General features: G+C 31.9%; 1 protein-coding gene and 1 long non-coding RNA gene across 2 annotated transcripts; one reads left to right on the top strand and one right to left on the bottom strand.

Annotated features, from left to right (window-relative positions):
* Positions 1-7,532: 7,532 nt before the first annotated feature.
* On the top strand, positions 7,533-8,357 carry LOC146949527 (uncharacterized). The gene is made up of 2 exons (XR_015025421.1): positions 7,533-7,606; positions 8,083-8,357. It is a non-coding gene; the product is annotated as an uncharacterized LOC146949527 (long non-coding RNA).
* Positions 8,358-10,796: 2,439 nt separating this feature from the next.
* Positions 10,797-14,813, bottom strand: RABA1B (RAB GTPase homolog A1B). Its single transcript, XM_085745524.1, has 2 exons — positions 14,482-14,813; positions 10,797-11,522 (listed from the first exon to the last, which is right to left on the bottom strand). The coding sequence occupies exons 1-2, from the start codon at positions 14,700-14,702 to the stop codon at positions 11,090-11,092; spliced, it is 654 nt and encodes a 217-aa protein (XP_085601650.1). The 5' UTR covers positions 14,703-14,813; the 3' UTR covers positions 10,797-11,089.
* Positions 14,814-15,059: the final 246 nt, after the last annotated feature.

Here is a 15,059-nt window from a genome sequence, read left to right as displayed (position 1 = left end):
ATGGTGAAAAAAAGGCCTCCAATTGCCCCAATGATTTCACATTGTGGGGGACGAAAGCAGAATTGATCATGTCCACAACAAACTTGCTGTCAGATTCGAACACAACTGAAACCATGTTCTTGTCAATAGCAAACCGAACCGCCTTAAGCAGTCCCAAGGCTTCGGCTTCAGCAGGGGGACGAGGATGATGGTTCAATGTTTGACAAACCTGTCACAAATTGACCACTAGCGTCCCTAAAACAAAACCCGTAACCTACGATAGAGTTGTTGTTGAAAAGAGCACAGTCGACGTTGCACTTCAATGTTGCCGGTGGAGGTTTTGCCCAAGTAACTGTAGAGAGAGGGGTTAGACAGGGACCAATTAGTGAATTTTTAGCCAATAAGTTATTTGACCAAAAAAAATGAGAACAAAAATAATATTTTATTAAAACTTATAAAAAAACAAGAGGATCCATCGTTGGACCAGATTTATATTAGACAAGTCTCGTCATAAATGTGTTCAAATTTCAATAGAAAAACATTTCCGATGTACCCAAAAAAAAAAAAAACATTTCCGTTACCCATAGTTTTTTTTTATAAATAAAATATTATTTTTTTGAAAATAATATGATTAGTCAAAATAAAATAGTTTTTATAATCAAAATACTATTTGAACATGACCCATTTCTTTATAAATAGCTCATGACCAGACGATACTTACCACACTTTCAATTTCTTTTCTTTTTTGATAAAGAAGAAAAAACTATCTTTGCAATTTCCAAGATGACTACTAGGATCAATTGTCAACATTTTATCTTTGCAATTTTATGCATTGCATTGTGCATGTGTTCAGGTAACGAATTAGTTCGATCCATAATTTATTTTTTGTGCATTTTAAACCAAAAAAATAAAATAAAAGGTAGTATTATATGTTAATGAGGTTTTTGATATGCATATTGTTATTACAAAATTTTACAAGTCATATTTTTCGGAAATTTGTAAAATTTCTCTGATGTGCGAAAAAGTTTCTTGAAAATTTGTTTGAATTTTTTTTTTTTTTTGCAACAAAAACTTTCTTTAGTTTTATTTCTTGTAAATTTTATTATACAAAACTATCTTAGATGCTCTCATCGTTTCTAATGTAATTATTTTGATTTGCAGGAGTAACAAGTTTCACCGCTAAGGATAAAATTTGTCTTACCAAAGGACCATGCCCTGATAAGGATTCAGATTGTTTCATGTTTTGTGTGAATAATAGCTACCCTTTAGGTGGCAGTTGTATCGGAAATTTATGTTGTTGCGATAAAAAAAAGCTCGATATAATGTATTTGTAACTATGTCTACAAATACAAACTTTATGATTTCCTTACCAAGAGATCAAATAATGAAAACAATAATTTATGTTTGAATTTTATTAAAAAAATAATTTCAGTTTGAACATTCATTTATAATTAAGATTGATAGAGTTGAATTGGTTAATGAGTTTTAATTAAACACAAATTGTTTGGAAGGGCCGAATTTGAATCATAATTGTGACAACTTTTGGTCAACATTTACTTTTGACCAAATTTGAAATTCTAGAAGGTACAGATCTAGAACTCAATTGAACGAGGGCAAGAAGAAAACAAAGAAAACAATTTGTTTATTGTGTACTCCCTCCGTTTCTAATTATAAGCAAATTTGACTTTTTTTGTTCATTCAATTATTGATATGTGTGGTTCATATTATAGACCACATACATCATTATTTGAATGAACCAAAAAAGTCAATTTTGCTTATAATTAGGGACGGAGGGTGTATGATTTTAACTAAAGAAAGAAGAATCGGGAATAAATTTAGAATTGGGGTTAGAGATAGTAAGAGTGGGGGAAGAAGTTGGATTTTCGAACAACACATGGAAAAAGCGTTCAAGATGATGTTATGATTCCTAACTACCAATAGAGAAATGATATTTGTACAACCACTTTGTGACAACTTTCTCTCTCATACTCACATTATCCTCTTATTCTCTCTCTTCCTTTTTCTCTCTTCATTGTTTTTAACCAATGAAAATGAGAAAAAAGAAGTTGTCATCAAAAGTTGTCTCAAATGGTTGTTCAAATATCACTACTCATACCAATATTATTGTTCTTATTCCTAAGGTCCCTGATGCTTGTTTCATGAGAGATTTTTGGCCGTTTCAGTTTAAGATTGTTACTGAGATTCTTGCGGATAGGCTAGCGGTTCTTTGCATGCACATTATTTTGCCTGAGCACAGAGGTTTTGTTCGGGATCGTCACATTTCTGACTGTGTTATTCTTGCTTCGGAGGCAATTAATTTACTGACTAAGAAGCAATATGGAGGTAATATTGTAATAAAGGTTGATATTCAAAAAGCTTTTTCCACGCTGATAAAAAATTTGATTCTCGTTTTTGTGATTGGATTTCTGCTATTCTGCAATCTGCCGGTCTTTCTATCTTGGTGAATGGCAATGTTGTTGGATATTTCCCTTACAAGAGGAGTGGGCGACAGGGAGATCCTCTCTCTCCCCTTCTCTTTTGTCCTGCTGAGAAGGTCTTAAGTCATGCCTTGGAATTGGAGCGTGTTTCTGGTGCTTTGACTCCTATGTTTTATTGTCGGGGTATCTCGCTGCCGACACATATTCTTTACGCGGATGATGATCTTATTTGTTGCATTGGGACGAAGAAGAACATCCGCTACCTAATGCACGTTTTTAATTATTATTCTGAGGCCCCAGGTCAGATGGTGAATTTTGATAAGAGCAAATTGTTTACAAGTGCTATGACTACTATGCGCAGACATATGCTTGCTCAGATATCAGGCTTTACAGCTGGTACCATTCCTTTTCATTACTTGGGATGTCATATTTTTCAGGGTAAGCCTCGATGCATTCATTTTCAGTCTGTTGTTGATAGAATTAAAGTTAAGCTCGCTACTTGGAAAGGAGCACTTTTATCTATTATGGGGAGAGTTCAGTTGGTGAAATCGATTACCCATGGCATGCTGGTGTATTATTTTCATAATTACCATTGGCCTATCAGACTTTTGAATTTGTTGGATCGTTGGATTAAAAACTTTGTTTGGAGTGCGGACATTTACGCCCGTAAAATTTGCACTGTGGCTTGGAAACAAGTTTTCCTTCCTTGGGACTCTAGTGGTTTAGACCTCAAACCTACCCTTCTTAGACTCTGGTGGTCTAAGAGTGTAGTAACTCGGTGAATTAGTTCGTAAGAATATTCATTTATTTGTGTTATCTGTTGATGAAGTTTGTAGAACGATTTTAGATCAATTGAGATCAAAAATGGTATTTTTGGGGTGTTTTGGAGTGAGTTCCCGAGAGGGAACCCATTTTCTGGGTTCCTTGTTCATGCTGAGCTCGCTGGGCGAGCATCAATGTGCCTAGGTGAGAAGTGCATAATAGCACACGTTGTTCTGTGCGTTTCGGGCCTTTGGGGTTGTTTCTGGACATCCTTGAGTGTTCCTTTTGTGATGTTTTAATGTTGTTTTGATTAATAAAGTTGTTGGAACATCTTTTACTTGGATTTGAAATGGTTTTATCAATTGAGACAAACTTTGAATGTGAAATGAACATGAACTTGAAATAATCGAATGATGATTTTTCTTAAGTGAAATGATGATATTTTGACTTGTTTTCTGTAATGATGAACTTATATGAAGAATATAGGATTGATAAAGAACTATAAGAGCATATAACTTGGTTTTTGATGAGAAATGTGAAAATATATGAACTTTGGAAATTATAGAAGAACTTTGGTGAAATGAGGAATTATGGTATGATAACCTGCAATGATTACATATTCATGATAATATGATGAATGATGATTGATTTGGAGGTTGATATGTATAGGATATGTTGATTATCTATGTGAAAATGATTGTTCGTCTAAAATACTATAGATTGCTAAATCATGAGATTTTACTTCTTTGATGTGGTGAATGTTTGATTGATGATTATGATGATGATTTAATGATGATTTTTGATGATGATGACTTGTTGATGTATGGATGTAAATACTTGATGATGCAAATGGTTGGTTTGGTGAAGATATTATATGATGGTTGGAATTATATAATATAGAGTTGTGAATTATGCATTGTCGAGTGTTTACTTGAAAGTTCATGCATTCAAAGTCATGTTGAGTCTTTTGGTGAAGAACGTAATTGGTGGGAATTATGTTAGTTGGTGAGAACATAATTGGTGGATTACGTTAGTTGATGGATTAATCGCTAATAGTTACTTTCGACATCCAAAATGGTACCACATGCATGTAGAGATGTGTCTAGAACATTGCATGCATATGAGTCTATATGAATTGCCTCATACTTGATTATGTGAATTGATGAAATATATGATTGGTGAATAATGTGACTTATGTGAAGTTGTGTACTTGAATATATGTTTACTTGGTGATGCTTGTACACTTTAGATGATGTTGTTAATATGAGAATGATGTGATGATTTATTGATGAGGATGTGATTAAGAGAATGTTTATTTGATTTGGATAATGAATTATGCGTTAACATGCTATGATTGGATGGAAGGTGATATTCATATGATGTTAGTATTCTAGGAATGATGAGCATGTATGTATATGATATTTGAATCCTAGAATGCTATAACTGTGCTTATATCTTTTTATGTGAATGTTATCTATCCCCTCAGTGGTCGTTTGGTTGACTGCCTCTCCATTTTTAAAAATGGTGTAGACGTGCAGGCTTGAGGACGTTCGTAGAGACGTGAGTACCCGAGGCTTGCATGACGCATTACTTGTTTTTCTTTTGCATGGAGTCTAATATAGGATCTGATTAGGATTGTCGGGATTCTATGTTTATTTATATTTGAGATTATGTTGAGACCATATTGTTATGTATTATGAGACCTGAGATATGTTGTTGAGATTTTGTGATTCATGCACTTTGAGATTCTAAATGTATCTGAGATATTTGAATTGTTGTTTTTATTCAGATGCGAGTTTTATGAAAACCGAATGATGCATGTTTTGAGAAAAATGATGACGTAACATCTTGAACTATTTGATTAAATGATTTATTTGCATTAAATATTACTTGTGGGGTTCAAGGTTGTTATACTTCAGTCGTTTTTTCTACCATCGCTCGTTGTCAGCTCCGGGGTGTTTCATCCTTTGGTGTTGGGCTTTGATGGGTCATGGTGTTGCTCAGATCCACGTTGATCTGTCTGATTCGATGGTTTGTGGCTCGAGCTCTATTTTGTTCTTGAACCGGTTGGACTGGTTGTGGTTTTAGCTTTAGAGAGGTTTTTTTCTATGTTGTTTCGTTTCTGTTTTGTTTTTGTTTTTGTTACAAGAAGTTGCTGATGGGTGGTGGTGGGTTTGTTTCGACTTGGTTTGTTCTTAAATCTTGATTTTGATTTATCCTGGAGTTGAGATTGGGTTCTCTAGTCTATTGATGCTCGAAAGGGCTAGGTGCGTAGAGGCTCCATGTTGACGGTAGTTTTCGTTTATGGTACCTCAAGTCTTTATCTGCCGCAGTTGCTTTACACGTTGTTGGTAGACTGTGTTGAAATTTCATCGTTTGTTCATCCCTTGATCTGGACTACGGCTAAGGTTTCAAGATCGATGTGAATTCGTGCTTCGGTTCATATCTGGTTGGATTGGCCTGAAAGGGTGTTTTACTTGCTTCATCTAGAAGGGAGTTGTGGAACTTGGATCGTTTATGTGTTGGCAGATGATTCATACGCCTACTCAATACTCTAAATGCTCACTCTGCGTTTTTTTTGCAATTCGGTTTCACTCCCACGCGTAGGTTCGCTGGATTGTCCGTGGTAGTTATTGTTTAGGGTTTTTTCTTTTTATACCACTTATGTACTGAATCGTTGTATCACCCGTTTCGGATTGATTTTGTACTTTATTGGGTTAGGTACTTTCCCCTCGGTCTTGTACTTCCTAGTTCTTCTTTATTTTATTTTCTTTTTAGTTTAAAAAAAAAGAGTCAAGAGTACAATGAGGCTATAGTATCAGAAGTACCCAACAAATCTAGAAGTAGATGATAAGGAATAAAGAAAAAGAAAAACACTCAACACACCTGGAGAAAGGTGAGAACTAACACCTAATCCAACCACAAACAAGCTACAAACCATCCAAAAAAGAAGCGACCCCAAGAACAAACACACATCTTAAAAAGTTTTGGGATCTATTGAAAACCAAAATCAATTGTTAAAACCTAAGCAAATGTTCTATGCACTTAAACAAGTAAATGCACACTCTTGATAAGTACCGACTCATGTTGCGAGAATGTTTTATTTATAGGTGTAGTATTTCTAGTTAAGTTAAATAAATTTTTGGTCCCTATAAATATCTTAAATTTTATTTTCAGTCCCTCTAAAACATTTCCAACAAATTTTGATCCCCAAATGTCTTTTTTTTTTTTGTGATGCTCGGGGTTCGAACGTCAGACCTTACATATATTATGCATTGTCTTTACCAAGAGAGCTAAGCTCATGTTTTTAGTTCAACTTAAATGCACCCTTCATATTTAAATGAATTTTCACATAAGTTTAGAATATTTTAAAAAAAATAAATTTAAATTTTTAACATAATTTAAATTTTTAACAAAATATAAATTTTTAAACGCTGAAAACTTATAAATTCATATTTACCTCATCCCATTCTAAAAATGATTAAATTTTTGCAATAGATATTTACATAGTGTAATAAACATGACTGCGAAAAAGTAAATCAAAATTTCAAAGGATAAATATGAATTTACCAAATGCAAGGACAAAAAGTCGTGACAAAAAATAATTGGGGGTCAAAAACTTGCTGAAAATGTTTAGAGATATTAAAAACCAAATTCAAAGATGTTTATAGGGACCAATAACTTTTTTAACACTTGAAAGTTTAAAAATAAGACAAAAGTTTAAAATCAAAATTAAATATATATTTTAATTTATTTTGATACTAAAACAATGTTTTACTTTTGAACGTGTCACTTATTAAATCCATTCAATCTACATAAGATTTATTTCATTTTTTATATTTGAAATTAATAATTGGTCAAAAAATTGAAAATGATTTATATTTGATACGAAAACGATATTTAACTTTTTATCACTTTTACTTATTATGAAAATGATTTAATTCATATATATGCAATGAAAGGATTTTTTTTTTTATATTGTAAAGTAATCATGATCGCCAGATAATTAAAATTATCTTATCATAAGTATTTTCAAATTATTAATAATAATATGTATACCAAAATAATAATGATAATAATAATATTAATAAAAAAATCTTAGTACACAAACAATATATCAAAATTAAACACTTTTTAAATATTTATATTGTTATAAGATGTTATAAATAAAATATTTTAATTTGTTTTTTCCCCAAAAAAAAATATTATAATAATAATAGTTTCAAAAAGAAGTCAAACAATATATGTGAAATCTTATTTGAACATGACCTTTTTCTTTTTATAATTTATTGCATTTATTGTCCTAGCTATCTTAAATAGTTTCTGGCAAAGCAATGCTTGACATAATTCTAAGATGACTACCAGCATCAGCCTTCAAAAATATATCTTCGCAATTTTATGCTTTGCTTTGGTCATCATGAACTCGGGTAACAAACTATTTTCTTCATCCAACTATTTTCTTTATTCAATTTTGCAAATAAAGAAGGGAAAAAAAAATCAATACTGTTTGATATGCTTATTGTTATTAACAATTTTCAGAAATCATATTTTCTGAAAATGTGTAACGTTTGTTTTATGTGACAAAAAGTTTCCTCTGGTTAATTGGTAACATTTACAAGAAAATATATAGAAATAAAAAGATAAAAATACTAAACTCTAAATATATTGTGTAGAAACTTTGTTGGAGTGTCCTCAGATTTATTTTCATGTTTCGTGCTTTTGAGGTTTTCTTTTATTTTTATAATTTTCTATTATGTAAGAAAAAAACATTTCATTTCAATTTTAAAAAATGTTTTAGGTTTTTGGGGAAATTTTGATTTTGTTTAGCTTTTATTATGATAAACATTATTATTATACAAAACTATGAGTCCAACATTTCTAATAAAATTCTCTTGGTTGGCAGGAGTAGCGAGTGAGAATATTCGCTATAAAGTCTGCATTACTAAAGGACCATGTCCAAATAATGATCCAGCTTGTGCCAAATTTTGTCAAAATAAGAGCTACCCTAAAGGTGGTAATTGTATCGATAATGTATGTTGTTGCGATAAATAGCTCTATATAAGATAATTACACCTATTCTCAAATAATGCATGTATTTGTATAGTTGTGTCTACAAATACAGCTTTGTGATTTCCATACAAGGAACTCAAAAAATAAATATAATAATTTAAGTTTCTATATTATTATATTTTTACATTCTTTCAATTTTACGGAATAACAAATTATATGGTATGTATACTGCAAATTTGAGATTTACGAGACGACAATCATTTCTATAATTCATGTAAAATTCAAAATAAGCTTTAGTACTTTTGTAAAATTCGATATTGGCTTCTAGAAAACATAAAACTCAAGTTTCGGACTTTTTTTAAAGTAAATTTTTTGTTTCGTAAAATTTAATGTTGATTTTTTGTTGAATGCTTGATTTTGAGTCATTGAACAAAATATGCATTTCAGTACAATGAACATCTGTCCTTAAAAAAACAAAAAATACAATGAACATTTGAGTTTTATTAAATGAGAAACTCCAATTAGAATAATGATGATTAAGCTCTTAAAAAGGTAACCAAACTCTAAACAAACTTTTTCTTGTATTTCAAAAGAGTCTTGTTAAACATTACGAAGGATATACACAAGAATGACAAGAATGTGTCTTTGTGTTGTTTTAAAAAATTTAAAAACTATTACATCCAATTTTTACAGAAATCATGGCCATCGGTGAGTGAAAATCTACGGAGCATGATATGTTCGTTCTTTTCATCATTATTGGTTTCATAAAATTCAGAGTTTTCCATTTCAAAATACTATTAGAAGTGTTATTATTAAAGATATCTATTAAAGTGAAGAAAAAACCAAATCAACTTAGCATGTATCTTGTATACACTTTATTTAGTTCATGAAGAAAAGATAGCAGAAAGAAAGTGAATGAAATGAAAGTTACAAAAAGAGAAAATGAAAAGTATATGAATCATGACTATTAATTTAAATTAAAAGAAAGTGAATTAAGAAGAGTACTTAATAGGCTTAGAGTCTTGCAAGCACAACTTACATGCTCAAATTATATGGCCAATTGCACTAGCAAGCTTTAAATTTAAAATCATCACTAAGGTGATTGTAGAAAGACTCTCCAAGATTATGCCCTTAATAGTCTCTAGTCAACTAAGAGGATCCATTCAAGGCAGACAGATTAAGGTGTGTATTTGCATGACCTAGAAGCAATAAATCTGTTACACAATATAAGTTTTAGGGGAAATTTGGATCTGAAAATAGATATCTCAAAGGCATTTGACACTATTAAATGGAGCTTTCTTTTGAGAGTTTTGAAGGCTTATGGTTTTTGCACAAAATTATGTTCATGGATTGATACTATTCTGAAATCATCTTTTTTGTTAGTATCAATAAATGGAAAACTTCATGGCTATTTTAATTGTAAGAGAGGTGTGAGACAGGGTGATCCTCTCTCACATCTTTTATTTTGTCTTGTTGGGGATGTTCTAAGTAGATGTTTAACATAGTTTGTGGAAGAAGGAAAATTAGAGCTCATTAAAGGTTCAAGACAATCTCAAGTTCCATCACATGTTCTATATGCATACCACATGTTTCTTATATAGTTTTTGGAAAAAAGTGAAGAAGTTTCCAAAAATGAGAGAAATAAGGAGTGAAGCGATTCACACTTATTTTCACCATATTCTTCGTAAAACATGAGTGAAACGAGTCAATCAGTTGGTTGAATCAATTCACACAAAACAAAAAGTTTGAGTGAAATATTTCACACTTCAGAGTATAATGATTCATATTGTGAAATGTGAAATGATTCACACCTCAGAGTGAAATAATTCGCACAAACCGAAAGTTATACTGAAACAATTCATACATTAAAGTGAAAGGATTCACTCATAGAACTACTTGAAACTTCCAAAAATAAAATAAAGCGGATAAATTCACATTTTCAAAACATGCAAGTATGCGATTTCAAAGGATTGTGATCATCAGACTTTTGGAGTCACCTCGTTTGCACAAATTTTAAACATATGTTTTGGCATCTAATGAAAACTAAAATCAATTATAAAAACATAAGCAAAAGGGTTTATGCACTTACACAAGTAAATGCACACACGAGTAACCAAAAAAAAAGTCAATGCACACTCTTAATAAGTACCGCCTCATGTTGCGAGAACATATTTATAGGTGTTGTATTTCAAGTTAAGTTAAATAAATTTTTTATTAATAATTTTTCTTTTTTAAGGATGGTTCCTATAAATATTTCAATTTTCAATTTTAACTAATTGAAATATTTGAAAATAGGGCCACGTTACATGATTCACAATAAAATGATTCTATTAGTTGAACCATAGTCACGTTACATGATTCAGAATTTCGTAAATAGTTGAACAAAATAGGGCCAATTTTCAAAATGATTCTATTAGTTGAAATATTTGAAAATAGGGCCACGTTACATGATTCAGAACAAAATGATTCTATTAGTTGAACAAAATAGGGCCAATTTTCAAAATGATTCTAAATAGATCTGCTTAACTTGAACCATAGTCAGTCGCTTATTTGAAAACTTCCAGTAGTTGGATGATTCTATTAAAAATTCTGACCACGACCACAAAATAGTGCACAAATAAATACCTTAATGAATTAATTACTTCCAAGCTTGAATCAATTTGCAGAACATTTCAAAAACAACTATAACACTACAGAGTACAGACTAGTAGCAATAAACTTGCTTCCCCAGCAGCTCCTATTGAAACATGAAACTTGTCTTTTAAGATTACATAGAGAGTCTAACATACTATGAAAAATTAAATTACATTTTTTTGTCTTCTAATTTGTATCTCTCTCACTTTCGGAATATTACACATACAACAGAGCTGATAGCAACCAAATGAATTATGTTTCCAATCTTAGCTTGAGCAGCAACCAACTCTCTTCAAAGCTGAAACATCATTCTTAAGATCTATTTTCTCTCCTTTGGCTGGCACAGACGCGTTTCCATTTTCAGCACCCTCTACAGCTTTCTTGCTAACAATACGGTAGATTTGAGTCAGAACTTCAGCAAATGAATTCTCTACGTTAGTAGCCTCCAGAGCTGAGGTTTCCATGAAATAAAGTGATTCTTTCTCGGCATAAGACTTCCCATCTTCAGTTGATACGGCTACAAGGTGACGGAGATCTGCTTTGTTGCCAACAAGCATCACAACAATGTTGGAATCTGTGTGGTTTCGCAGTTCTTTCAGCCATCTGTCGACGTTCTCAAATGTTGCATGGCGTGTAACATCATATACAAGAAGTGCACCAACTGCCCCACGATAGTAAGCACTTGTAATGGCGCGATACCTGCAGATAGAAACAGTGTGAACTATTAACATGAGTTTCATACTAAAGTCAGTTACAAAATTTGGCAGCTTGTTACAAATCAATCGTAACAATGGACCATAAAGCAACTATGCAGCATCGTGTTCATTCAGGTGGTTACAAGACAAAACTACAGATATTAAGACACCACTTATTGTACTTTAGGCCTTGGCTACAGAACTTGAATCATACTGCAATTCCATACCTATCCTTTGTAAGTTTGATTACAGATATTAAGACACCACTTATTGTACTTTAGGCCTTGGCTACAGAACTTGAATCATACTGCAATTCCATACCTATCATTTGTAAGTTTGATAATCGCATATTTGACTATTCCGCTAAATAAAAACAATGTTACTCGGGCGCATCATGAAAACTGAAAACTGCACATCCTTAAAGTTCTAATACTAACAATTGGGGCACATCAAGAGGATTGAAAATTGCACGCACATTCTTAGAGTTCTAATACTAATAATAGGGGCACATCAAGATTGAAAACTGCATATCCTTAGATTTTTACTACTGATAATTGGCACATCAGATTTTGCACAGGTATCCCACCCCATAATTCTGGTTTTTTAATCAGCCTTTGCTCAAAAATACAAGTTAACTAAGAAATAAAAATGAAATGAAAGTATATTGTTCAATTACTCTTCAAGGAACATGTCGATAACAGGGGAAGATAATGTAAACTTTGTTGGAACAGAAATAATACTTAATCAAAATATCTAGTAATATATATAGTAAAACTTCAACAGTAGTAGTTAATTCTTACTAGCAGGGTGCTGCTAGATGGGGATATTTGTTTCTTTCGGGGAGGGAGATTTTTGTTTCAAGAAAAAACTTGAAGAAAAGATGAACTGTGATATTTTATAACTTTTGAAAGAAAAAAGTTGATGGTAAACATAGCATGAGTCCAATATATTACTACACTAGTGTAGACTCTTCTACCATCTTGCATTGGGTGCAGTGTTTAAATGGGATGAATATGTAATGAAAGGAACATGGAAAATTATAACTGGTTAAAATATCATCATGTGTCAGCACTTTAACCTATAAACCCACATCAATATCATTAACCATCACATGCAAAAGAGTAGTTTTCCATTTGGAATAGAGGGGACCCTACTCAAACGACACAATGCTCCACCCCAGCCTACCATAGGCAACTTTACTCACGCTGTAAGATACATGCAACTTATCTGCATCATGTTTAACAACAGTATATGACTATAAGCCCTAAATATCGAAAGAGTGTGATTGTTTTAAGATGAAAATGCAAAAACCAAGAGCATGTTTGATTTGGAGAAATGTTTTTATTTTCACTGGTAATTACAATAATTTCACCTTATTTTCGCTCTGTTTCTTCTTTCCATAGCCTTCTATAAGAAAATGTGAGAACAAAATCTTTTGACTAGTTGCTATTCAAATATTTGAAAATAGGAAATAAAGTGAAAATAAAGTACCAATTTTGTAATATAAATTCTTAAGAGTTGGGATTGTGCTTTTAACCAATATTGTTAAATAGCAGCTATAGCGACACTATACCTCTGTAGAGTAGCGAAATTTGGACAAACAGCTATTGTTCTGCCATACGCTATTTAGTATAAATTGTTGTCAAACAGTGGCACTATATCACTACTGCAAAAGAGTACATAGCAGAATTTTAACTAATCACTATCTGCAATTGACAACATTGTTCAACATAACCCTTACAAAACTAGCTTGTAAGGCGCGCAGTGCCCAACTAATGAGCTCATATCCAGACCTTCTTTCAACCAAATATGGGACTCTAAACATAGACCTCTCCAATATCAAGCGGCCCAACAGTTCTTAAATAAGATATCCATCATAGAATATATAAAACAACATTTTTTTTAAACAAACCAAGCAAGTTCAAAATGAGGCTTATGCATGAAATAGGATACTATCTATATAAAAAAATAGTATACTAAACTAAATATCAATGTTACAATATACCAAGTTCAACTGAAGATTAGACTACTTAGCCAGTCAAAAAAATTGAAGTATAGAACTACTTAATAATAATAACTAAAGCCTAAAGGCTACCGCTAACCAGGTCAAACAAGAATTAGAAATTTATTTATAGAAGTCATATAATTCAAAATGCTCTATAAAAATTTCAAAAGCTGGAATTGTCAATAAAAACCCTTTAGTTTTTTGTAATTCCTTAACCAATGCCCTAAAATAATTGGTATTTGCCAAAATTTAATCATATTTTAGAAGACAATTTTTTATTTTTTATTTTTGCTAAGGAAAATTTAGGGTAAAGGGATAGTGCCCCAGTCCAAGGCAGAGAAGACGATCTATCAGATTCAAGACCTGTCTTTTTACCATAGATCGAGTCTTTGGAGATAAACTAGATGACAATTGACAAATGTATATTAATATCCATATAATTAAACCTCTTGATCTTTTTTAAACAAACAAAACAAAACTTTTGTCTTTTAAATACACAAAAAGTCAAAAATAATTGACTTCCGTCCAAATTCAACTGCTACTATGGAAAAATCAACTACACGCTAATAAGAATCCAAAAGACACAACACTGAATTCTTTACCGCTAATAGAATTATTAATTAATTACCTAAAATTCATTTCTTCTTCATTTTCTTCTATAGTTTTCTAACATCAAAAAATCACACTACACACCACATCACTTAACCATTTAAATTAAAGATCTCTGAAACACGAACACAAACACTGACACATCAGCACTACAAACAAATGGAGAAATGACATAATTCTATGTAATCACATGTGTCAGTGTGACATCTATCAGACACCGGACGCGTCTTCCGTGTCGGTGCTACTAAGTTTAAAAGTAATTTAACAACAGATCACGATCGACGGGATCAGATCCATTAAGCAAAATGTAGAAATGAAAAGCAAAAAAAATAAGAGTTGAGAAAAAGACCTTTCTTGACCAGCAGTATCCCAGATCTGAGCCTTAATAACTTTAGAATCAACATTTAAAGTACGAGTAGCGAATTCAACACCAATGGTGGATTTGGATTCAAGATTGAACTCGTTTTTGGTGAAACGAGAGAGAAGATTGGATTTGCCAACGCCGGAGTCGCCGATCAGAACTACCTTGAATAGGTAGTCATAGTCGTCGTCTGCTCTGTAACCCGCCATTCTTCTTCTTCTTCTTCTTCTTCTTTGATGAATCTGCTCTGTTGCTATGAGAAGAAACAAGAGAGAGAGATGTGCAGAGAAAAAGAAAAAATGAGTGAGTAGTGTTGAGTTGAAATATGAAAAAAGCGCCGTAAGTTTTTATTTCTTTGTTTTAAAAAAATATATATATTAGTAAGATACTACCTCCGTCCCTAATTATAGGGCCCTTTTGAAAAAATAACGGGAATTAAGATAGTGGATATTTGTATTAAATATGTTTGTAATTACTATTGTTTTTACAATTTTATCCTTTAAAAGAGAGGGTTGGTTTATGTTTTCAACATGTTATTTATTGTTGATTGAAGAAAAAGATGTATA

This window comes from Medicago sativa, chromosome 2 (assembly GCF_051527215.1).
Source record: "Medicago sativa cultivar Bolivia chromosome 2, Bolivia_mono, whole genome shotgun sequence".
Lineage (NCBI taxonomy): Eukaryota > Viridiplantae > Streptophyta > Magnoliopsida > Fabales > Fabaceae > Medicago > Medicago sativa.
The sequence above is the reverse complement of the archived record's forward strand: the minus strand, read 5'-3'. Positions and strand labels throughout refer to the sequence as shown.

Excerpts from the sequence above, each read along its gene's own strand:
- RABA1B (XM_085745524.1), bottom strand. The coding sequence starts at position 14,702 with ATGGCGGGTTACAGAGCAGACGACGACTATGACTACCTATTCAAGGTA. Across the intron at positions 11,523-14,481 it reads GATACTGCTGGTCAAGAAAG|GTATCGCGCCATTACAAGTG; the intron begins GTCTTTTTCTCA and ends TTCTATCTGCAG.